At 58.6% G+C, this 23075-nt stretch overlaps 1 protein-coding gene across 4 annotated transcripts; it reads left to right on the top strand.

Moving 5' to 3' along the window:
- Positions 1 to 1636: 1636 nt before the first annotated feature.
- Positions 1637 to 21971, top strand: CLUH (CLUH binding protein of NUMT mRNA). 4 transcript variants are annotated; one of them, XM_060646964.3, is made up of 26 exons: positions 1637 to 1856; positions 8645 to 8847; positions 8995 to 9166; positions 10167 to 10310; positions 10509 to 10633; positions 10733 to 10887; positions 10968 to 11093; positions 11420 to 11567; positions 11782 to 11874; positions 12676 to 13370; positions 14234 to 14457; positions 14654 to 14758; positions 14893 to 14993; positions 15869 to 16021; positions 16114 to 16176; positions 16294 to 16538; positions 16770 to 16854; positions 17012 to 17165; positions 17245 to 17384; positions 18095 to 18175; positions 18250 to 18375; positions 18457 to 18578; positions 18848 to 18941; positions 19032 to 19166; positions 19270 to 19343; positions 20425 to 21971. In XM_060646964.3, exons 1-26 carry the CDS (start codon positions 1757 to 1759, stop codon positions 20609 to 20611), a joined length of 4050 nt encoding a protein of 1349 aa, XP_060502947.1. In that variant the 5' UTR covers positions 1637 to 1756; the 3' UTR covers positions 20612 to 21971. The 4 variants fall into 4 exon arrangements, with proteins under 4 accessions (XP_060502947.1, XP_060502948.1, XP_060502946.2 ...); XM_060646965.3 differs by having other exon boundaries at positions 14657 to 14758; XM_060646963.3 differs by lacking the exon at positions 1637 to 1856 and adding an exon at positions 5837 to 6053 and having other exon boundaries at positions 14657 to 14758.
- The last annotated feature ends 1104 nt before the right edge of the window (positions 21972 to 23075 follow it).

Genomic DNA, 23075 nt, shown 5'->3' on the forward strand with positions numbered 1-23075 from the left:
AGAGACAGAGATAGAGAGACAGAGTGTGAGTGGGGGAGGGGCAGAGAGAGAGAGGGAGACACAGAATCCAAAGCAGGCTCTACCTAGGCTCTGAGCTGTCAGCACAGAGCCCAGGAGGGGCTCGAACTCATGAACCATGAAATCATGATCTGATCCGAAGTCAGATGCTCAACCGATTGAGCGATCCAGGCACCCCTGGGTCTGATCATTTCTGATCTTCCTGAAGCACTGAGCTTTTTTGCAAGACTGAGTGAATCACAAGTGTTTTACACTACCTAAAGTGCTTTGATGACCACTATCTCCTCACAACAGTTAGGTGAGAGGCTAGACAGATGGGTGTTTTTATTTGACAAATGAAGCTCCTGAGCTTCATTTACTGGGGTGAAAGTCAAGTGCTATGCTCAAGGTTACAAAAACGGACAAGGTAGAGGTGGCAGGAGGCAGATTTCCAATCTAATCAAGTAGTAGGTTCATACACCTTCCTGACTGCTGGCCTTCCTTGTACACCCAGTAGTCAGGTTTTGCTTTTATTTCCAGGCTTCTTGTGCGATGGTTCAAATGTATCTGCCCCTGGTCTAGTTCAGCACCCCCTCATCCCCCACACATCAGCCAGAGCATTTCTCACCTCCCTTCCTCCTGCTTAAATGCTTAAAGACTTTCACTAGCTCCTCTCCCCAGCACCTGTACTCCAGGACAAAGTCCACTTTTCTTTGCAATTTTTACGAGGCCCTAGGACCCGCCCTAGCCGGCCTCGGCAGCTTCAGCTTCCCAATTCCCATCAGATCCTGGCAAATGTCAGGAATATGCCTTAAACACTTTCCAGGCCTGTGCACGAAAGAAAGAAAGTCCCCACTCTCTCCACCTGGAGAATGTCAGCTCACTGGCAAGAGCTGGTAAAATGTCACCTGGGTAGCATTCTCTGACCTCACTCCTCAGTCTCCACCAAAACCCAACACCTAAACTAATGAAAGACTGTAAACAGTGTCTAGCCTGTAGATTTAGCCTGACCCAGCTCTACTTCTTGCTCTCTGTGTGACCTTGGTCTCAGCTTCCTCCACTGCAAAATGGGTATAATGTACCAGCCTGGAAGTAAGGACTCATCCGGTGGGAGGTGTCGGAGGCCGCTGGTAGGGGGAAGCACGGTGTAGCTCAGGGCAAAGTTTGGTGGCTCCATTTCTGACACTGCTTACCTTTTAGCTGCCCTGCACCCCTTCTTCAGGAAGCTAGACCCACCCCAGCCCCACCCTTTTTCAAGCTTGGTGAGGAGGGCGCTGTGGGTCACCGCAGATTAGAGACCGCGTGGTCATTTGGCTGATTTGCAATAGGAAGCAGAGGGCCATTGGGGGAGGGGACGCTGAGCAATGGCAGTCCTAGAAGAGTCACTACCCAAGGTCAGGGCGCCCGCGGGACAGGCTGAAAACGGCAAGGACGTCTCTCCGCAGCCCCGCCTCTCAAGGGGGCCAGAAGCCTCCCAGTACCCTGAGTCACAGTGCGTTCCCTTTAAGGCGTTCGGGAAAGTCACCGCCTTGGTGGACGGCCAATGAGGCGCGGTGCGTTTTGTCCCTCGCGGGCTTCCGTGGGCCGGGCCGGGCGCGGGGGCGGGGCAGGGGAGCGGCGGTGGGGTCAAAGGCTACAACGCGCACCACGTGGGCCGGTGACTCCGTCCTTCCCGCAGCGGCCGCGGCGCGCAGGGCACTTGGGTTAGTGGCGCGGCGGGCGGCGCGGACAGCCAAGCCGGACGCCCGCTCCCGCCGCCATGGTCATCAAAACGGACGAGTTGCCGGTCGCCGCCCCGGCCGACGGCGCCCGGGAGCCCAGCTCGCAGGCCGGTGGCAAGGGGCGGCCGGGCGCGGCCGGTGAGCGGGGCCGGGGCCAGCGGACAGCTGGGCGGGGAGGCTGGACGGGACAGAGCGGGCGGGTGGGTTCGGGCTTTACGGGGACCGCCGCTTTCCCTCCTCCCCGGGCCGGGTTGCATCTCCCCGGGCCGCCCCCGCCCTGAAGGTCACCTTCACTGTCGCCCCCGGCTGCGGCCTGGGATTCGCACGTGGGGTCCCGGGGAGGACAGCGTTAGGGGGGACACGTGCGCGCACACGCGGTTTCGGGGTGCGCCGCCGCCGCAGACCGGTGGAATCGGTGCCCCACCCCCTCCGCGCGCGGGCATGGGGAACCCTCGGGGCTGGGGTCACTGACACTTGGCTCCGTCCGGCACCCTTCGCGTAAGGATCTCAAGCATAATGTACCAGCCTGGAAGTACACAGCCTTTCTGTACACAGGGCTGCAGCCCTGCGAGTAAGGCTCAACCTGGGACTTCCCAAGTTTGGTCTGTGGGAAGAGCGCGAGCTGGGGGTGGGTGTGTATTGTGAGGGGGCTTCTCTAGTTCATTCCCAGAAACAATGCTTTAACCCCAGGTCTTCAGGCTCTGATGTCTTCCTTCTTAGGTGTTGGCGGGATCTGAAGACCTAAGGGTCTGCTTGCGTGGAGGCAAAGCCAAACTCCTTGGCAGGAGGAGGTGTTTGTGCCAGAACTTGATCATTAACCCGCCTTATTGCGAAAAGTGGATCAGCTCAGGATTGCTGTTTTTAAGGCAAAGGTCATTAGTGTGGAGTGGAGCTCCCAGCTGTCCCCCACGGGGGCTCTGTGGAGGTGGCTTTGGGAGTGGCTAAGGCTCTTCTCTGGTGGGTCCTGCTTCATCTATTTCTCCTGGGCTTCCTCTGTTCCTTCCATCATGTCTTAGACTCCAGCCTTGAGGCTGGAAGCCCTTTCCCAGGGCCTCAGTTGTCATCTCCAAATCATCCTCAGGGCCTCGGGGCTGGGCTGTGGTCCTTCTCTCCCCTGGATGGTGGTGGGAATGTAGAACTATCCCTGTCTTCCACTTCCCCCAACTCTTCTCAGCAGGACTTGTCATCTTCAGCTCTCTTCCTAACTTCAGTGAGTCAGGATGGGAACAGTATTAAGTAGGCTCTCTGATCCTGTCACAGCATAGTTACCTTGTATCGGGGGTAGGTACTGTAGCAGCTTTGCTGATTGCTTAGATGAGGCCAGGGTTTGGGCAGAACAGCAGATGCTGATGACTCCAACCTGCCAGGCTTTGCCCTGATGTGGCTGTGAATCAGTGGGGCAGGCCAGATAAGCGGAGGTCCGGTCTGGCAGATTTCCCTCCTAGCAAAGAGACCTGAAGAGATAAAGTGACTAGCCCAAGGTCACACAGTGCTTTAGCTGTGGGGGGCATTTGGATTTCTAGCTTATGGTTGACATGCCAAGGCTTCCCTGATCTATCCCAGAGGAAGCCGCGACATATTGGATTATATGCTGAGAACATGGGGACTGAAGAGGGAGAGTCTGCCGGAGGATTTCTCCGAGGGCTTGTGTAAAAAAGCCCCATCTCCACTATGTGCTGAGAGGCTCTGTCTGGGGCAGCCTGGGTCAGGGGAAGGGCACAGCTGTTCATTTTCTGGAAACTGGGAGCATGATAGTGGTGGGACATTGGCTCCTTATGTCTCTGAGAAGCTAGGATAGATAATTAGGATTTGAATTACAGCTGGCCTGAATCTATTCAAAGAAGTAGGGTGGCCTTAAATGGAGACCCCCCCCCCCAACCCCCCAGCAGGCTCCCATCCAGGCTTCTGACCCTTAGGACCCAGCTGTGGAAGGCTCTCCAGTCCCTTTGAGGAGGTAATCAAGGCCTTTTGGGGTGGGGGACAAGGGTCAGCTACCTTCTTGGGAATAAAGCTGCTTTTAGGGGTTAAGAGAACAGGCAGGTTTTTCAAGTTCACAGTGGTGTGTCAAGTTCCTTCTGCCTAGGGGAGGGTTCCTTGGAGTTGAGGCCCAGACAGAGAAGGGGGCTGGTAGACTGGGGAGGAGCTTGAAGGCTTAAGGGGAGCTCCCTGACAGAATCCTAAAGCTCTTGATTTGGGGAGGTCTGAGTAGACTGGCTTGAGGATCACTTAACTATCTCCAGACCTTGCAGACATGTCTCTGGCCTGCGGGGAGAGAAGGAGACAGATGCCCATATCATCAGGGTCTTCTGCAGGCTGCCTGCCAACCCCTACCCTTTCCTTTGAAGCCCTGTTCCCTGGGAGGGGGTGATGTGTCTTTCCGGGCCTTACTTCCTGCTGGAGCCTCACCTGCTAAGGCCTTGACTGGGGCGGGGCCTGGCTCTGGCACAGTCTACTGAGTGAGGCCATGCCAGGCTGGGGAAGACACAGAGGCCACCTGGGATGGCCTAAGTTTCTTTTCTAACTCCTCCTTTCTGCTGCTCATGGGGTCTCTGTGCTCCCAGGCCAGGACAGGGGTACACTTTATCTCCACATTCTGACCCAGTCAGTGAGAACTAGGGGTGTGTATATGCAGTGTGCAACTTGGGCCACCCCTTCCCATTCTGCAGAGAACCACCTTTTGTCCTTTCCCCAAGGCCCAGATCCTCAGGGCAGCCCCCTGGGATATGAGAGGAGGGGATGTAGAGGGTTGGAAGGGTGCTGTGGCTGGGGATCGATCTGCCTCCTGGACTAAGCCCTGAGGCCTGGAGGAGGAAGGGATACTGTGTACCCAGTGGGTGCTGCAGCCTTAAGGAGTGGCACTCAGAGGCATGGGTTTGGGCATGTGACAGACCTCTTTTTTCTTGACCTGGCTTGGCTGCCTGTTGACTCCGGGTCTTGGGGCAGCTTGCTTCCTAGCCTTCTGGAGCCTCAGTTTCCTCAAGTGAGATGAGCTGGTTGAGCTGATTGAGGGACTTGCTGTGGGATGGGCCTAGAGTGAGCACTGACTTTCTGGGAACCAGAATGGAAATAGTTGTTGTTGCTACTCGGAGGTCATTGCCAGGCTGCTCTGCCCCACCCCCTTTTCCAGAGGGTTAGGGTGTGATTGGGAAGAGGGCAGGATAAGAGGGGCTCTGCCTGGGCCTGGCCCTTCTTACCATCTGGCCAGTGTGTGTAGGCCTTTGTGGGGCCTGTGGAGAGGCTGAGGACCTGCTGTGTGCCTGGCCATCAGGGCTGCCTGGGACAGGACTGGACTGGAGGGGAGGGGGCCTGGAGTGAGCCTGGCTCCCCGCCCCCACTCTGGTTAGTATGGATGCCGGAGCAGTGCTGGCTGGGCCCTGGCAACAAGTCAGAGGCCCTGGGAAGGCGCCCTGGCGAGGCTGGGCATGTTCCTTCTCCACAGCCGAACAGCCTTCGGCCTCTTGCTGCCAGCTCTGTTTTCCCTGAGGGAGAGACTTGGTTTTCTCCTGGCAGCGCAGGGGCTGCTGGGAAGGGAAGACAGAGCCTGCCAGCTCCGTGGTGGAGCTGGAGGCCCGGGGCACGGGTGCAGTTGTCCTCTGGGAGATTGAGGGCCCATCCCCCCTCCCACTAGAACCTGTGACTGTCAGAAAGAGGAGAGCGGCCAGGTCACCTGCAGGGGGCAGCATGAGCCAGAAGCCTCAGCCAGCCACTTGACCCAGGAGGCAAGGTGCTCAGAGTCTGTGACTGGTGGACGGGGTGGCCACCTCATGGCCTGGGCCTGGGTCTGCACCAGCTGTTGCCGGCAGCTGGCTGAAGCGGTCCTGCCCACCTCCACTGGGGTTGGGGCCGAGGAGAGGACCCCTTTGCTGGGCCTTGCCCCTGCCAGCCTGTCCCCAGGGCCCTCAATCCTGAGAGGCCCAGGTACCCCAAGCAGGGCTGGGTTCTCCTGCCCCCCTAATGGCTTCGCTAGCAGTGACCCCCTTTTTGGTGGGTACAAGGAAGTAGGCCTGAGCACTGGTAGCAGCTCCACCTGGGGTCCTGGAGCCACTGGGGCCTCCTGGCCCACAGCCGTCCTTCTGGCCGACCTTGAGCAGGATGCGAGGCAGGGGGAGTGTGCCCTTCCCAGGGCTGCCCCAGCAGGCCTGGCCCCACTGAAACCCGAAGCCGGCCAGAGCTCCAGCCCTGGGCTGACCATCTGCATGGGGGCGAGGATAGTGGCAGAGGCCAGAACAGGGGACTCAGGCAGTGCCGAGCCTGAGCTGGAGAGCTGGCTGCCTCGCTGCCATGGTGGTCCCGAGACTCCAGAGCCCAGAAGAGAGCAGCCTCCAACTGCACCAGGTGGGCTGTGGGGGGCAGCAAGCCAGGTGGTCAGCCTGTTGTGGGGGTATCACTTGGCCTTAATCCAGTGGTAGGGAGACCTTCAGGGTTTCTCAGAGGAAGGAGGAGGGGAATGGAGGCTCCTGGAAACCAGCCATGGTCCTTTGAAATCTGATAGGGGATTGGGTACCCCTGGGACGTAACCTGGTGCTGAGGTACCTTCTGGGCAGGCAGGCTCCCGGTCCTGGGCGAGAGGGGTGGGAGCTGTGGCCACCTTTGCCTTTCTTCCCTGTCCCCCTTTCCCATCCCTCTTAGCCCAGACTCGGAGTGCAGGCTGCCTGTCTGGGGCCGGGTATCTGACTTCTCGCTTCTGGGGTCTTAGACCTCAAAACTGCTGTACCGTGCTGGGGGGAGCCCTTCTTGCATCTGCTCCTATTCCAGGAGCTTTCCCACAGCAATGTCTTTCTCAAGGACCCAGTTAGGGGAAGTGCCTCATATCTGCCATTCCTCTTGCTGCCTTTTGGAAGCTGACCAAGCACCGCCCTTCTCCCCACCCTCCTGCTTGTTTGTCATAGAGTTAGCCTGATTCTCCCTTTGGGGTGGCCGCTTCCTTTAGGGGCTTGGGGTAGCACTGCCTGGGGCTGCGGGCTCACTGGAGAGAGGTCCTTGTGTGTCCTTGTGGTTTTCCAGAATTTTCCTTCAGGTCTGGAGGGGTGTGCTGGGGACAGGGATGGGGGCGATAACAGGCCTTGAAAATCCACAGTGGCCATGATTGAGGGCAGTGTGTTGGCATGGTGGTGTGGGCTCTTGACGGGGGACCTGGGGTCCACTGTTGACCTTGGACAAGCCTCTGAACTTCCCTGGGCCTCAGACATCCTTATTTGGGGAGGGGAGGAGGGAGCTATATCTCAGCTCCTGGCGGTCCTGTTTATCACTAAGCTGAGGGGACACGGGGAAGAGGGAGCGGCTTCTCTGCATGTCCCCGTGGTGTGCCCTTCTGTGCTGGGCTTATCTCCTTTCCTGAGGCCCCTGGCTCCACGTTTATGGTGGGTCTGGGTAGGGCCCACATAGGTCTGGGGAGAAGGCACCTCCTAACAGTAGGGCAGAAGAGGTGGGAGCAGAGCTGGGTGAGCTGACCTGTCTGGAGCTCTCAGACAAGCAAGGGGCATGTTTGGTTTCCAGGCAGACCCTCGTGGAAAGGCCCCAGGGCCAAATGGATATCCAGGCAGGCTTGTGTTTTGCCGGAGTGTTTGTGAGGAGGTCCTTGCTCCTCAGGGCAGGGAGGGAGCTCTCCTTTATTCCCTTTAGTGTCTGGGCAGAAAGGGAAGGTTTTGTTCCCTGCTTTCTTCTCTTCCCCACAGCTTGTGAATTGGGTGTTGTTCACAAATATTGGACTTAACTCCACATTTGCGGTAATTAATTCATTAATTCAGTGCCTTTTTGTTGAGTGCAGGAAAGATGGAAGGAAGATAGAGCTGCGAGTATGAAGAGTCCCCCAGAATGTCATAGAACAGTGTTCTGGGAGGTGTCACCATGTCTCTGGAGCAGTGAGGAGGCAGTAATCCTGTTGTCAGGGATCATTTGGGCAGGCTTTAGAGAAGGGGGTTTATTTCACCTGGGCCTTGATAGAGGAGTAGGAGTTTGCCCGATGGAGTGGTATACTGAGGGCAGCGTAAACTACACAAAAGCACAGAGGTGGGAGGGAAGATGTGTAGCCTGCATGTCAGGCTTCCTGGTAGTTTGGTGTATCTCAGACCTTGACAAGGAGAGCGGTCTTCAAGAGTTGAGATGTACCTCAGGCTGCCTGAGAGCTTTGGCCTAAGAAGCTTGGATCTGGTTAGCAGTGGGTTCTGAGTGGTGACTTGAAATAGGGGATAGTGGCCTGTATTGGGGCCGTGGCTGCAGAGGCTGGGTTCCATGGCCTGCTTGGAGGTTAGGTTGGGTGACTGGGGGTGGAGGGGCTTTCACCAAGCAGAGGCCAGCTTGTGGAGGAAGGTGAATTCCATGTCAACAGGATGAGTCTTTGGTGATGCCTAAGGGATGGCCACATGTTGAAAAGCTTGAGCGAGGCCTGGATTGGCCAGGTTAGCTGCATGGTGGGAGGGCATTTGAAGTCCTGGGAGATCAGGTGGGATGAGGAGAGGCTGGGGCCCCGGGATGCCCACAGCCTGGGCTGCCGGAAGGGGATGGAGCTGGAGAGCAAAGAACATGCGAACAGTGGCTACGAGGGAAGGGGAGGAGAGAGTGAGGCATGGTGGGTGTCACTGAGAAGTCCGACACCTCGAGGCCTGAGAAGACAGTTGGGTTTGGCCCTTGGGGTGGCTTTAGGGAGACTGATTTGGGTGGGTGTGCTCAGATAGAAGCCAGACTGGAGGACTGAGGAGCAGATGGCAAGGGAGGGCCCAACATGTGGAAGGGAGAAGGCAGCGGCCTGCAGGTGGCCAGGGTTGAGGGAAAGTTGTGTGCCCAGTGTGAATGGGACTGTGGAGTCCGGGGTGGGGCTGACTGAGTCTTGGGAGGAAATGCGGATGCCATTCTCTAGGGGCCGCGTCCACCCAGGTGGATGAGGCAGACGGCCCCACTAGGCTCAGCTCCTTTCTTGTTACCCGCAGCACTGCCATCAGTCATGCTACTGAATGGAGACTGTCCAGAGAGCCTAAAAAGGGAAGAAAGGGCTGCTGAGCCGCCCAGGGAAAATGGTCTGGATGAATCCGAGCCAGGAGAGGAGACGACTGGACAGGAGGTCATTGTCATTCAGGACACAGGCTTTTCTGTGAAGATCCTGGCACCTGGGATTGAGCCCTTCTCTTTACAGGTAAGTGGAGGAGGGTGCTGGGGACCAGAGCATGGGCCTGTTAGGATAAGGCTGGAAAGGCATGCCTGGTCATCACTTGTCCTAGCCTCATACTGTAGGGAAAGCGGTATGTCCTCACCAGGGTGGCTGGGGCCTTTTGCCTGGTAGGTGTCCCCCCAGGAGATGGTACAGGAGATCCACCAGGTACTCATGGACCGTGAAGACACGTGTCACCGCACCTGCTTCTCGCTGCACCTGGATGGCAACATGCTGGACCACTTCTCAGAGCTGCGCAGTGTCGAGGGGCTGCAGGAGGGCTCGGTGCTACGCGTGGTGGAAGGTTTGTCTGAAGTTGGGCAGCCTGCCAAGGGAGGGCGCACAGAGGTGGGGCCAGGTGGCACTCCACCCACCCCCACTGCTATCTCTGTGTCACAGATGAGTGCGTGGAGGCTCAGAACAGGGTGGACCTTGTGGAGGCAGGATTGGAGCCCAGGTCTGTTCCTCAGGCCTTCACACATGTGCCCTCCCACATTATCGGTTAAATATCAGAGTCATGATTTAAAAAAAGAAAAAATGGTACCAACCAAGGGCTTGTAATCAGCCTAGTCAAATTCTATAGACAGAAAAATTAAATCTCGTAAGGAAACTAAAGTTTCACAACTCCCAAGTAGACAAGTCAGACCCAGTGTGGTGGAGTGAGCAGCTGGTATGGTGAGACTGGTTGGTTATAAAATAAAAGCTCCCATGAACTTGGGTCCCCAGGGGAGAAGTAGCTCAGGGGTTCTGGGCAGTGTGTGAGGTTGTTGCTAACACATATGGAAAGATGGAACCCAGCTGTGCCCAAACTTGATGAGGAACCCTCTCTTCTCCCCCAAAAGAGTCCCCATTAAAATTCATAAAGTATATACTGGGGGGCAGTGTTGTAGTTATGGGTCCGGTAAGTCCTCGGGCCGCCCCTGTGCAAGGGCTGCCCTGGAAGAATAGGACTGAGGCTGCAGTGCAGGGCCCAGCAGTTCCTTGGGCCTGCGTGCCTGTGACACTTGTGAACGAGAGCAGGGGCCTTTCAGTGAGCTCTCTGAGGCCTGGGTGTGCTTCCAGAGGCATTTCTTGTGCCCTTTGACAGAAGGTTCTTTGCAGACAAGGATCTCTGCCTGTTAGCAAGCAGGTGTGTGTGTGTGTGTTGAATCCAGAACTCCAGCTTATGTGCTTATAATGGAATTTGTAAGTGGAGGCCTAAAATTTGAAAATCAAGACCATTGTGGAAGCACCATGGCAGACTTCTCTGTACTGGGTGGGTTGTTGCAGCGGCGAGCAAGCCCTGCCTCTCATTCTCCCAACAGAACCATACACGGTACGTGAGGCCCGCATCCACGTGCGCCATGTCCGAGACCTGCTCAAGAGCCTGGACCCATCTGATGCCTTCAACGGGGTTGATTGCAACTCCTTGTCCTTCCTGAGCGTCTTTACCGATGGCGACCTGGGAGGTGCGGGAGGCATTGGGACTGGGGGTTGGGCAGAGGATCTTAGAGCAGATTGGCCAGGGGCTGGTGAAGGGGCCATGGGCCGGGCCTTCCTAGCAGGAGGGGGCAGGGCTGGAGGCATCCAGACTGGGGCCATTTTAGGTGGGGAGATAGTTGGCCCCCGCGTGGCCCTGTGCTGACCACCAGCCTCGGGTCCCTTAGACAGCGGGAAGCGGAAGAAGGGCTTGGAGATGGACCCCATTGACTGCACACCACCTGAGTACATCCTTCCAGGGAGCCGGGAACGGCCGTTGTGTCCCCTGCAGCCCCAGAACCGTGACTGGAAGGTAGGACTCCAGAGCAGAGCCAGGGAGCAGCAGGTCTCTGGCTGGGCGGGAGCCACCTACCTGGAGGCCTGGCCTACTCATTCTTGGCCATATTTGCAGCCCCTGCAGTGCCTGAAAGTTCTTACCATGAGTGGCTGGAACCCACCCCCTGGGAACCGCAAGATGCATGGGGACCTCATGTACCTGTTTGTGATCACAGCCGAGGACCGGCAAGTCAGCATCACAGCATCCACGCGGGGCTTTTACCTGAACCAGTGAGTCCCTGTTCAAGCCTGTTCGGGTGTTTGGGCAGCCACCCAGGGTGCCCTGCGCAGCAATCACCCTCTTCCCACAGGTCCACGGCTTATCACTTCAATCCCAAGCCTGCCAGCCCCCGCTTCCTCAGCCATTCCCTAGTGGAGCTGCTCAACCAGATCAGCCCAACCTTCAAAAAAAACTTTGCCGTGCTGCAGAAGAAAAGGTGGTGTCTTTGCTCCGTCTCTGCCCCTTGCCTCACATCCCATGATGGGGTGGGGTGAGGCTACCAGCGTGAGCTCCATCGCTTCTGCCCCAAGAAGCCATGCCCTCGGCCCCCAGCACCCCAGACAGAGCCTCCCTTCAGGGAGCTGTTAGCCAGGCCCCAAGACGGCAGCCCTAGGAGAGGTGCCCATTTGCTTCTGTTAGACTTTCCGGTGGGGGGGGATCTCAGTGCAAAGACACAAGAGCTGGTGGGGGCTTCAGAGAAGGAGGCTACGACAGGGCTCTGAGCTTGGCAGGCTTCCCCATCTCCCCCTCTCCCTGCCACAGGGTCCAGCGCCACCCATTCGAGAGGATTGCCACCCCGTTCCAGGTGTACAGCTGGACAGCGCCCCAGGCAGAGCATGCTATGGACTGCGTGCGTGCGGAGGACGCCTACACCTCCAGGCTGGGCTATGAGGAGCACATCCCTGGACAGGTGCCTGCAGCCTGGCCCTGCCTGCCCTGGGCTCTTGTCTCCTCTCCCCTGCTGGGGGCCAGGCTGGGTTCTGTGTGCCTCCCTGGAGGCTCCATCTGCTTGTCTGTCTCGTTCACTTGGGAGCCTGTGAGGCTGTCCACGAGGAGGTGGAGGAAGGGGCGCCCACAGCGGGTCTTGGGGCTGGGGCTGAGCCGGCATCTCCGTCCCTTTGCAGACCCGGGACTGGAACGAGGAGCTGCAGACGACAAGGGAGCTTCCCCGCAAGAACCTGCCTGAGCGGCTCCTTCGAGAAAGAGCTATATTCAAGGTGCCTACGGCTCTCGTGCCTAACTGGCAGCCTCAGGCCTGTTTGTTGCCTGCCGAGATGTCCAGACAGGGTGCCTTGCAGGGCGTTGGCTAACTTCTCGCCTCTGGCAGAGCAGGCTACCCCAGTTCTGATTTTTGGCCTCTGTGACACTTGGGAGTCCATGGGCTGGGTGGGGTCAGGGGGACCTCCTTCCCTGTGGGCTGTGTGACAGGGTTCTTCCAGCCTCCCAGCCTCCACTGTCTGCCTTCAGGACCTCACCTGGACACACACGTGATGTTATCTAGAGAGATGAGGGAAAAAGAAGCTTTCAGAAAAGCCGTTCTTAATCTCCCATAATCTTGCTGCCTAGAGATGGTAATGGTAAAAATAAGATCTAAGTGGTTTGAGTACTAACTTTGCCAGGGGCTGTGTCGTGTGTGATCAGCATCATCTCTTGTAATCTGTCAGACACCTTGTAAAGGTTGATAACTTTTGTCGTCACTGTTTTATAGACAGAGAAAACAGGTCTGAGAGGTGACCTGGCCAACTTCACCTGGTACATAATTGGTGGATCGAAGACCTGGTCCAGCCCTTCTCTTTGTTAATCACTAAGCTCTGCCGTCTCTGAACATCAGTGTTAAATTTTTTTCAAAAAATGGGTTTCTTGTGCTTGTCCAAGTGTGAGGAAGCTAAGGTTAGAGCCCCCGGGCCCTCGAGGCCGTCCACTTGCCTCTGCTGTCTGGGTGAGCTTGGCCAGGTGGGCCCAAACCTGTGGCTCTCAGGGATGGCGCCTTTCTCACCCTCCCTACCTCGGCCCCTCAGGTGCACAGCGACTTCACGGCTGCAGCCACACGGGGCGCCATGGCGGTCATCGACGGCAACGTGATGGCCATCAACCCCAGTGAGGAGACCAAGATGCAGATGTTCATCTGGAATAACATCTTCTTTAGCCTGGGCTTTGATGTTCGTGACCACTACAAGGACTTCGGTGGGGATGTGGCGGCCTACGTGGCGCCCACCAATGACCTGAATGGTGTGCGCACGTACAACGCCGTGGACGTGGAGGGGCTGTACACGCTGGGGACGGTGGTGGTGGATTACCGTGGCTACCGCGTCACGGCCCAGTCCATCATCCCTGGCATCCTGGAGCGGGACCAGGAGCAGAGTGTCATCTACGGCTCCATTGACTTTGGCAAGACGGTGATGTCGCACCCTCGATACCTGGAGCTGCTGGAACGTACTAGTCGGCCGCTCAAGATCCTGAGGCACCGGGTGCTCAACGACCGCGGCGAGGAGGTGGAGCTCTGCTCCTCCGTGGAGTGCAAGGGTATCATCGGCAACGACGGGCGCCACTACATCCTCGACTTGCTGCGCACCTTCCCCCCTGACCTCAACTTCCTGCCCGTGCCCGGCGAGGCGCTGCCCGAGGAGTGCACCCGCGCCGGCTTCCCCCGGGCGCACCGGCACAAGCTCTGTTGCCTGCGCCAGGAGCTGGTGGACGCCTTTGTGGAGCACAGGTGAGGGGCCAGGCTTTTGAGGGCACCCAACCAGTAGACAGTTCTGGGGTCTGGTCCTTGATGGGAGACGCTTTGGAAGGTGAAGAAGAGGGGCACCTGGGTGGCTCAGTCAGTTAAGCAACTGACTTCGGCTCAAGTCATGATCTCGCGGTTTGTGAGTTCGAGCCCCATGTGGGGCTCTGTGTGGACAGCTCGGATCCTGGAGCCTCCTTCGGATTCTGTGTCTCCCTCTCTCTCTGCCCCTCCCCCACTCACACTCTGTCTTTCTGTCAAAAATAAATATTTAAAAAAAAAAAAGAAAAGGAAGGTGACGAAGAGCCAGCTTTGGCCCCGGTCATTACAGCCCCAGCACCGTGCACTGTGACCTCACGCTCCGCAACATGGACGTCAGGAGCTTTATGTGGGTGGAAAATTAGCAGCCAGCTAGCCCAGTGGCTCTCGGCCGAAGCAGCACTCTTCCTCTGAGGAGCATATGGAAATCCACTAATGTGTTTTTAATGTTCCAGCGCCAGGCGGTGTCACCGCTGCCGGCATTTGGTGCTTAGGAGTCTGCCACATCGAATGCCCCTCACTGCGATCAGTCTCCTCACAATGCCAGGGAGGATCTGTCTGTTTTGAGCCTGGCCCGCATGAAGCCCCTGGCCGCTCCTTTGCTAATACTCCAGATGTCCTCTTTCTGTGGGGAAGATCTCGGGTGTGGTTGTGACCTGCTACTACCTGATGGAGTTGCTGGGGTGGGAGGTGTCCGCGTGCCGACACAGACCAGGGGTCTGGGGCCTGCCCCTGGCCCCCGCTGCCAGGCCGGCGAGGCTCCCGGATACCGTCTTCCCATCTGGTGCTCTGCCCCGTCTGCTGCGCTCTAGGTACCTCCTCTTCATGAAGCTGGCTGCCCTGCAGTTGATGCAGCAGAAAGCCAGCAAGATGGAGAACCCCACCACACTGGAAAATGGTGACCCCCCCTCCTCGGAACCTAAGCCTGAAGACCCTCCGGGGCCCGAGGCAGGAAGTGAGGAGGAAGGCGGCAGTGCTAGCGGCCTCGCCAAGGTGAAGGAGCTGGCGGAGACCATCGCCTCAGACGACGGGACAGGTGGGGCTGCTGTGCATGGGGGGAGCAGGGAGCCCGGGTTCTGTCCCGGCAGCTGGCACCTGCCGGCGGTGGCTTGCCCCAGCCCTAAGAGAGGCCGGCAGATGTCTGCGCGGAGCCGGGGGAGGCCTGGGGTAGCACAGCCTCCCCCCTCTGATGGTGGGGGGGGGCTACCTCCGAGCCGGCCGTGTCTCCACAGCAGACCCTCGGAGCCGAGAGGTGATCCGCAACGCGTGCAAGGCAGTGGGCTCCATCAGCTGCACAGCCTTTGACGTCCGCTTCAACCCTGACATCTTCTCACCAGGCAAGTGTTATATTAGGACGGGCAGGATACCGTGGGGGTCATCTTGGGGCCCTTGGTCTGGCGGGTGCTGGCCTTTATCTTGCCACCCCTGCATCCCTTCTGCCTGGCTCAGGCCTCTGCTGGCCCTCCCACAGGGGTTCGTTTCCCCGAGTCCTGCCAGGAGGAAGTTCGGGACCAGAAGCAGCTGCTGAAAGACGCCGCCGCCTTCCTGCTGTCCTGCCAGATCCCCGGCTTGGTGAGGGAGGGGCCACAAGGGTGGGGGGCTGCACAGGGCATGCTGTTAAAGGCCCTGGTGCTTCATCCATCTGATTCTGGAAGCTTGTGGAACCTTCGCAGGAGTAACTCCCTTAGACCTGCTGATCTGTGAGGCAGGTGGGGCAGAGTGCTTGTCACCCTCGTACATACAGATGGGGCTGCTGACCCAGAGAGGCCAAGGGAGGCCTCGGGCGCAGGCTCTGCTTCGCTGGGCCCGCCTCAGGAGCCAGCAGCTGGGGGTCTGGTCCTCCGAGTCCCTGTGTGATGAGACAGCTGACAGAGGGGGCACCGGGGCATCTGGAAAAAAAGGTGGGGGGAGGGTCCTGTCCTCAACCTCGTAAGCTTAGTACATAGGCTTCTGGGATGATGGAGCGCCTGCTCCCTACTGAGGTATCCCCACAGTCGGGTGGCACTCCGGTCTCAGATCTATGAGCTCAGTGTTCTGTGCCAGCTGCCCTGGCCCCCAGCCTGTCCTGAGGCTTGACAGAGCTGTGACCCCCCAAGTGGCTGCCTCTGCCCTATCCTGCGTGGTCCGGGGAGAACCTGTGCTGCCTGTTGGGCTCTGCCAGTGGGGTTCCCTCACCTCTGCTCCCCTGCTGGGAAGCACCTGCTTCCCTGTGACTGCCATCCCATTTTCCTGTCGCTTGTGCAGAAGGCTGGGGGGGGCACGTTCTCACGTCCTGGCTGCCGCTTTGTTTTCGTCCCTCTTCCCAACTGGGAGCTGGGGTCTTAGTCCCCTCCTTCCCTCAGGGCCTCAGGATGGCATGAGCTCCCCACTCCCTTCCCCCGGAAGACCCAGGGTGGGAGGAGGCAGAGGGCCCAGGCTGGGGGGCCCTGACCTGCTGCAGCCCGCAGGTGAAGGACTGCATAGACCATGCGGTGCTGCCCATGGATGGGGCCACGCTGGCTGAGGTGATGCGCCAGCGTGGCATCAACATGCGCTACCTGGGCAAGGTGCTGGACCTGGTGCTCCGGAGCCCGGCCCGAGAACAGCTGGACCACATCTATGTGAGTGATGCTCAGGGCGGCCAGGCTGTGAGGCACTGGGGCTGGATGGAGGCCTGGGGCCCAACCAAGACTCCCTTCTCGAACCCTTGCAGAAAATTGGCATTGGAGAGCTCATCACCCGTTCTGCCAAGCACATCTTTAAGACCTACTTACAGGTATTGCTGTTCCCACCACAGCCTGGGGGTGGGGGGTGGGGGGTGGCGGGTGGGATGGGCAAGAGCCCTGGGTTGGGGCCTGAGGGCCCTTGTGACTTGAGTCGAACCTCCTCGCAGGGAGTGGAGCTCTCGGGCCTCTCGGCTGCCATCAGCCACTTTCTGAACTGCTTCCTGAGCTCCTACCCCAACCCTGTGGCCCACCTGCCCGCCGACGAGCTGATCTCTAAGAAGAGGAACAGGAGGAGGAGAAACCGCCCCCCGGGGGCGGCAGATAACACGGCCTGGGCTGTCATGACCCCCCAGGAGCTCTGGAAGAACATCTGCCAGGAGGCCAAGAACTACTTTGGCTTCAGCCTCGAGTGGTGCGTGGCAGCACGGGGTGTTGGGCTCTCCGAGGCCGCGGCGCGGGGGCAGCGGTTGCAGGGTGGGGGCTGGGACTGGAGGGAGGGAGCAGTGGAGGGCTGCTTGCCAGGGTGATGAGGGGATGGGAGCTGGTACTTGGGCTTGGTCCTTTGGTGGGGAGGCAGCCGTTGACTCAGGGGGCAGAGACGGGGGCTGGGCCACCCAGGCCCACCTGCCACCTCCCCCCACAGCGAGACCGTGGACCAGGCTGTGGAGACCTATGGGCTGCAGAAGATAACGCTGCTGCGGGAAATCTCCCTGAAAACCGGAATCCAGGTGTGGATGATTCAGGGGGTCCCTCCTAGCTCCCGCAGGGTCGGCAGGAGCGTGGGGAGAAGTGGCCTTCTCTCGACGTGGGGTGCTCAGTCGGGAGGTGCTGGCCATTTGAGCCCAGGGTTGAGGCCACCTTCGGGCTTTGGGCTGTGTCCCCCAGATCCTGCTGAAGGAGTACAGCTTTGACAGCCGCCACAAACCCGCCTTCACCGAGGAGGATGTGCTCAATATCTTCCCCGTGGTCAAGCATGTCAACCCGAAGGCCTCGGATGCCTTCCACTTCTTCCAGAGTGGGCAGGCCAAAGTACAGCAGGGTGCGTGGCCAGGTGTGGCTGGGGGGTGGGGGTCCCCTGGCCCGGCCCTGACCTTGCCGCCCTTGGGGGTGCCCTGCAGGCTTCCTGAAGGAGGGCTGTGAGCTCATCAATGAGGCCCTGAACCTGTTTAACAACGTGTACGGAGCCATGCACGTGGAGATCTGTGCCTGCTTGCGCCTCCTTGCTCGTCTCCACTACATTATGGGTGACTACGCCGAGGTGGGCCTTGAGCACCCTCCGGGCTGTGTCCACAGAGGCCGTGGGGCCCGGCCTGGCGCTGGGGGATGGCAAGTGAGGGAGCCGGGGCCATGTTCTCACTCCGTGCCGCAGGAGGCGGGAGCCCAGGCCTGGGGACCTGAGCCCCAACGGTGGGGCTCAAGGACGCCGTTCTCCTCAGGGGGTCCCCTGGGAGGATCAGGCAGAGACCAGGGAGACCCCGGGGAGTTGCTTGTCCTGCCTGGGAGAGCTGCCTCGCTCGCAGACGGAGTGCTTCCTGGGGACGCTGGGAACGATAGTCTGAGGCTCACGGTACCGGGTGCCTTGTAAGAGCCCCGGGAAGCTGTCGGGAGCGTCGCTAAGCATTCCTTGGCCTGCTGGGGACCACCTGCCTTGTCATGGGGCGGGTGCACCGTAGGCCTCCGCTTGTCCTTCAACCGTAGACTCTTTCATTTATGTATGCCTTTTTTTTTTTTTTTTATTAGTAGTGTTTTAGATTTATATCTAAGCATAGATTTTGTTGGGGCGAGAGACTCAAGGCGAGCTATTTAAAAATGCCTCGGAGTGGGGCCTGGCCTTCCATGCTCACAGCAGCTGAGTTGTGAACACTTCTCTGCTGAGGAGGCTGCGCTGCTTGGGGGCTGCTTGGGGGCCTGGCAGACTTGATGTGGGGCGGTACCCGCGCTGGGATGACAATTCCCCACCTCTCCCAGGCCCTGAGTAACCAGCAGAAGGCTGTGCTGATGAGCGAGCGAGTGATGGGCATCGAGCACCCCAATACCATCCAGGAATATGTGAGCAGTTGGGGGCGTGGGTGGGGGGTTGCGCCGGGGCCCGGGACCCCCTCCTGACTCCGCTGCCCCTGCAGATGCACCTGGCCCTGTACTGCTTCGCCAGCAGCCAGCTGTCCACGGCCCTGAGCCTGCTGTACCGCGCCCGCTACCTCACACTGCTGGTGTTCGGGGAGGACCACCCCGAGATGGCGCTGCTGGACGTGAGTGCTGGGGAGGGGCAGCGGGGCTAGCCCTCGGCCTAGCGAAGCGGCACTGACCGGGGCCCTCCCGACCGCCCCCAGAACAACATCGGGCTGGTGCTGCACGGAGTGATGGAATACGACCTGTCGCTGCGCTTCCTGGAGAATGCGCTGGCTGTCAGCACCAAGTACCACGGGCCCAAGTCCCTCAAGGTGGCCCTCAGGTGAGAGCCCATGCTGGGTTAAGGGCATGGGGCGCCCAGGGCCGCAGGGACATGGTCCCGGAAGGCACTTCGATTGAGGGTGGACATGGGATCCGGCAGCCTGTCTTCCATCTGACTCCTGAGGGATTTTCTCTCAACTTGCGTCTCTTCTCCGAGTCCCGGGCTTCTTTGTTGCCCTTGGGTGGATTCCAGAGGGGAATCTAGAGTAGTCCGAGCCCCTGCGCCAGGCCCACTCGTGTCCCTTCTGCGCCCTGCACGCCCCCTTGCAGCCACCACCTTGTCGCCCGGGTCTACGAGAGCAAAGCCGAGTTCCGGTCAGCCCTGCAGCACGAGAAGGAGGGCTACACCATCTACAAGACCCAGGTGGGCCGCGGCAGGGGCTGAGGGGGCGGCGCCGGGCCCTTGGGCCGTGGCTTCGCTGACCCCTTCCCGCCTGTGCCACCTACCCCGTAGCTGGGCGAGGACCACGAGAAGACCAAGGAGAGCTCCGAGTACCTCAAGTGCCTGACCCAGCAGGCCGTGGCCCTGCAGCGCACCATGAACGAGATCTACCGCAACGGCTCCAGCGCCAACATCCCGCCCCTCAAGGTACACCCCCCCCCCCCCCCCCCGCAACTGCATGTGCACCCGCCCTACCCCCCACCCTCCGGCTTCCCCGCGCGCTCACCGGCTCATTGGCGCCGCCCCTCAGTTCACAGCCCCCAGCATGGCCAGTGTCTTGGAACAGCTCAACGTCATCAACGGCATCCTCTTCATTCCTCTCAGGTGAGGCCCCCGCTCCGCTTGCACTCAACTCCCACGTGGAAGCGGGCTTTCGGTTTTTCTTTTTAAAATCTGGAATTGGTTGTTGTGGCTCAGAACTGAGAAGCACAGCCAGTGGTAAGAAGTTCCCTGTGAATCTTTTCAGGAAATAGCCACGTAGTTGAGCAAGCACATGTCTGTAATCTTTTCCCTTTTTTTGCACAAAAATTGTAGCAGACCACGCACGTGGCCGTATCTTTCTGCACTTACTGTCCCTTAGCAGCCTTTTCCTTGTCAGTACGTAAGAGCAGCTTCGTTCTTTCTCTGGTTTCCCGCTGCCTCCGTGTGGGGATGTGTCTCACACCTGGACCCTGAGGGTCCTGCTGTGGCTCTTAGAACAGCGCTGCCTTCGTGGGCTTCTCGGTCCTGCTGTCCTTCCACCGGCAGAGGACGTGGGCTCGGTCAGCCAGGGGCTGGGGCGCTGACAGCGTCCCTGCCGCATGTGTCGCGCCCCCCCCCCCCCCCCCCGCCACCTTCCGTGTGTGATCTGCTGTGGCACAGGCCACGTGGCGCTGCGGATCGGAAGTGAGGGTAAAGGCTGAGCAGGAGCCGGGCCTTAACTGGAGGCTGTGTCGAGTGCACCATGTTCTTACTGTCTTCGTGCTTAGGGGCCTTTTTGCTTTGCGGAGGGGAGCGCTTGTTCCACACGTCTCTCCCCCCACTGCAAAGAGCAGAGCCTGATCTTGCCCCAGGTTCAATTTTATTTTATTTTATTTATTTATTTATTTATTTATTTTTAATTTTTTTTAAACGTTTATTTATTTTTGAGACAGAGAGAGACAGAGCATGAACGGGGGAGGGGCAGAGAGAGAGGGAGACACAGAATCGGAAGCAGGCTCCAGGCTCTGAGCCATCAGCCCAGAGCCTGACGCGGGGCTCGAACCCACGGACCGCGAGATAGTGACCTGAGCTGAAGTCGGACGCTTAACCGACTGAGCCACCCAGGTGCCCCAACCCCAGGTTCAATTTTAACCAAGGCCAGTAAGGTGACAGAGGGCCCAGGCTTGCTCTGACACCTGCCCTTCATCCCTGTCCTTCTACTCAGCCAAAAAGACTTGGAGAACCTGAAAGCCGAGGTGGCACGGCGGCACCAGCTCCAGGAGGCCGGCAAAAACAGGGATAAGGCTGAGGAGCCCATGGCCACCGAGCCTGAGCCAGCGGGGGTCCCGGAGGATTCAGCCTCCCAGCCCCAGGCCGCCAAGGACCCTTCTTCCCCGGGCTTGCAGGGGTAGGAAGGGAGAGACAGACGGACAGTCAGCCAGCTGCCCCGTTACCCAGTGATCCAGACTCCAGGAGAAGGGGGGGCGTGCCCTACAGATCAGGAGAGGAAACCAGTCCCTCTTCTGCCATGTTTCCAACCCCAACCCCACCCCAGCATCCTCCTGGGACCCTGGCCTGGCCTGCCTGCCCCCCCCAAAGATGTTTTTGCACTGGTTCGATGAATATACGATGCAGAGGCCTAATTGAAGACACGCAAATGAAGTGTGTGGGCATCGGCTCCCAGTCGGGGGGGCAGGTGCCCCCTCCGGCCACCCCATCCACAAGCAGGTGTGTGCGAGCGAGTCCGTGCCCGTGAGTGTCTCGATCCGTCCTTCCTAACTTGTACATAGCCCCGTGTCGGTTCTGAGTGGATGACGTGAAGATGAGATTTCTCAGGTCATTTGAATGTTTGACATTATGGCTGCTGCTTCTGCTGCCTCTGCCCCTGGGCCCAGCCTGGCTTAGAGTCCAGGTTTGAAGCCAAAAAGAGGGGAGCTTTCCTGTGTCCTGGGAGGGGGGGTCCGAGCTCTGTGGCAGGGCTGGAGGGTTGGGGGTGCACTTTAGCTTTGTGGTGAGGCAAGAGCTGCGGGGGATTTACCGGTTGTGACTGGGCCTTGCCTTGCCGGGCTGGGGGGAAGGGGGAAAGGGGGGGCAGTGGTGGCTCCCTAGACACCCTGTTCCCGGCCCTGGCCTGTCTGCCCTTGGGCCCCAGCGGGAGGCAATGCCTCCCCACTTCCTGCCCCTCAGCAGGAGATAACTTTAGGGGCTACAGTCTGAATGTATCCTTCTCCCCATTTTAACCGGAGCTGCCTGACGCACAGTAGGGCCGGGGCAGGTGAGGGGCTGGGGCAGCCGGGGCTGAATCATGGATCCTGAGGGGAATTTACTAGATACAGGAGTGATTGCCACTTGTTTGTGGAGCCCAGCTCCCTACCTGGTCCTTGTCACACAAGCACCTCCTACAGAGAGTAGCTCTGGGGCGGGTGGTGGGGGGGCCACCGTGGAAGGTAGTGGCTCCCATGAGCCCCAGCTGCTCCCTCTCCCGCCCTCCTGCGCCGCTTCCCTGTGCCTGCTGTTGGAGCCCTGATGGGGTGGGGTGGGGGGGTCGCCGCCCTGGTGAGCTTGAGGGAGCCGGTCAGGGCTTGGGCCTCTGCCCCGGGGGCTTTGTGGGGAGCTGCGGATGGGTATGGTCTGTCCAGATACCTTGTTTCAAAGGCAGTGGGTGTGAGCTGGCAAGCGAAGCCTCCCCACCGCTGATCAAGAACTTTTTCTTGTTTTTAAACCATCACGTCTTCATTTCACATTGGAATAAAGTGAGTTTTTGAAACCTGCTGCCCCAGCCTCTCCTGTGTGTTCTGTACCAGTCTTGTTGTTGCCAGAAATATTACTAGTAGAAGGGGTGTTTTGTTTTGTTTTTTAATCTTATTTAAAACCAAGTTAGTTAACATATAGTGTAATAATGGTTTCAGGAGTAGAATTTAGTGATTCATCACTTACATATAAATAGAAGAGTTTTGGTTTTTTTTTAATGTTTTTATTTTTGAGACAGAGACAGAGCATGAATGGGGGAGAGGCAGAGAGAGAGGGAGACACAGAATCGGAAGCAGGCTCCAGGCTCTGAGCCATCAGCCCAGAGCCCGACGCGGGGCTCAAACTCCCGGACTGTGAGATCGTGACCTGAGCTGAAGTCGGACGCTTAACCGACTGAGCCACCCAGGCGCCCCTAGAAGAGTTTTTTAAAGCATATGAATATCAATTAGTTTAAATTCAACATTGTCCTTATAATGTTGAAGTGGGAGGAGAGGGTAGAGTCACAGGCACCCAGCTAGGGTTTACCTGCCAGTCATTAGACCCAGAAGAATGGCCCAACAGATAAATGTCACCTGTTGGTCACAGAATTAGAGGCTGGGAATCTCTCCTCCATAGAGCTGCGTGTGGTACGTGTTAGAGTGACGGCCAGTTGGGGTGAGGGCTGCTGTGGGGTGGGGGCCCAGGCCCTGTGCCTGCTGGCCCGGATGGGTTGCTGAACACCAGATTTGTGGCATCTACTCTTGTCCCTTCGTCGGAGTCAGGAGAACTGGGAGTACCCCCCCAAGGGACTAGGAGCCCTGGAATGGAGGGGGGTCTGAGGGTTGCCACCGTAGGGTTAAGTTTCAGGTCAGCCAGGTCTCAGGGAAAGGGGTTACCATGTAGGTGGGCTCGAGGGGCAGGGCCTCGGAGATGGGAGGGTGCCTGTGAGGGGCCTGCTGCCCAGAAGAGGGGAGGTCTCATAACTGGTGGCTGCTGTTGGCCAGCTTGAGCGGGTGGGCTCAGCAACATGCATACTTCAGTATCTTTTTGAATTCTTGGAGAGTGTGTGTGTGTGTGTGTGTGTGTGTGTGTGTGTGTGTGTCTGATATTCTCTGAAAAGAAAAATGAAGTTCTAACATCTGTTCC

Source organism: Panthera onca, chromosome E1 (genome assembly GCF_046562875.1).
Source record: "Panthera onca isolate mPanOnc1 chromosome E1, mPanOnc1 haplotype 2, whole genome shotgun sequence".
NCBI lineage: Eukaryota > Metazoa > Chordata > Mammalia > Carnivora > Felidae > Panthera > Panthera onca.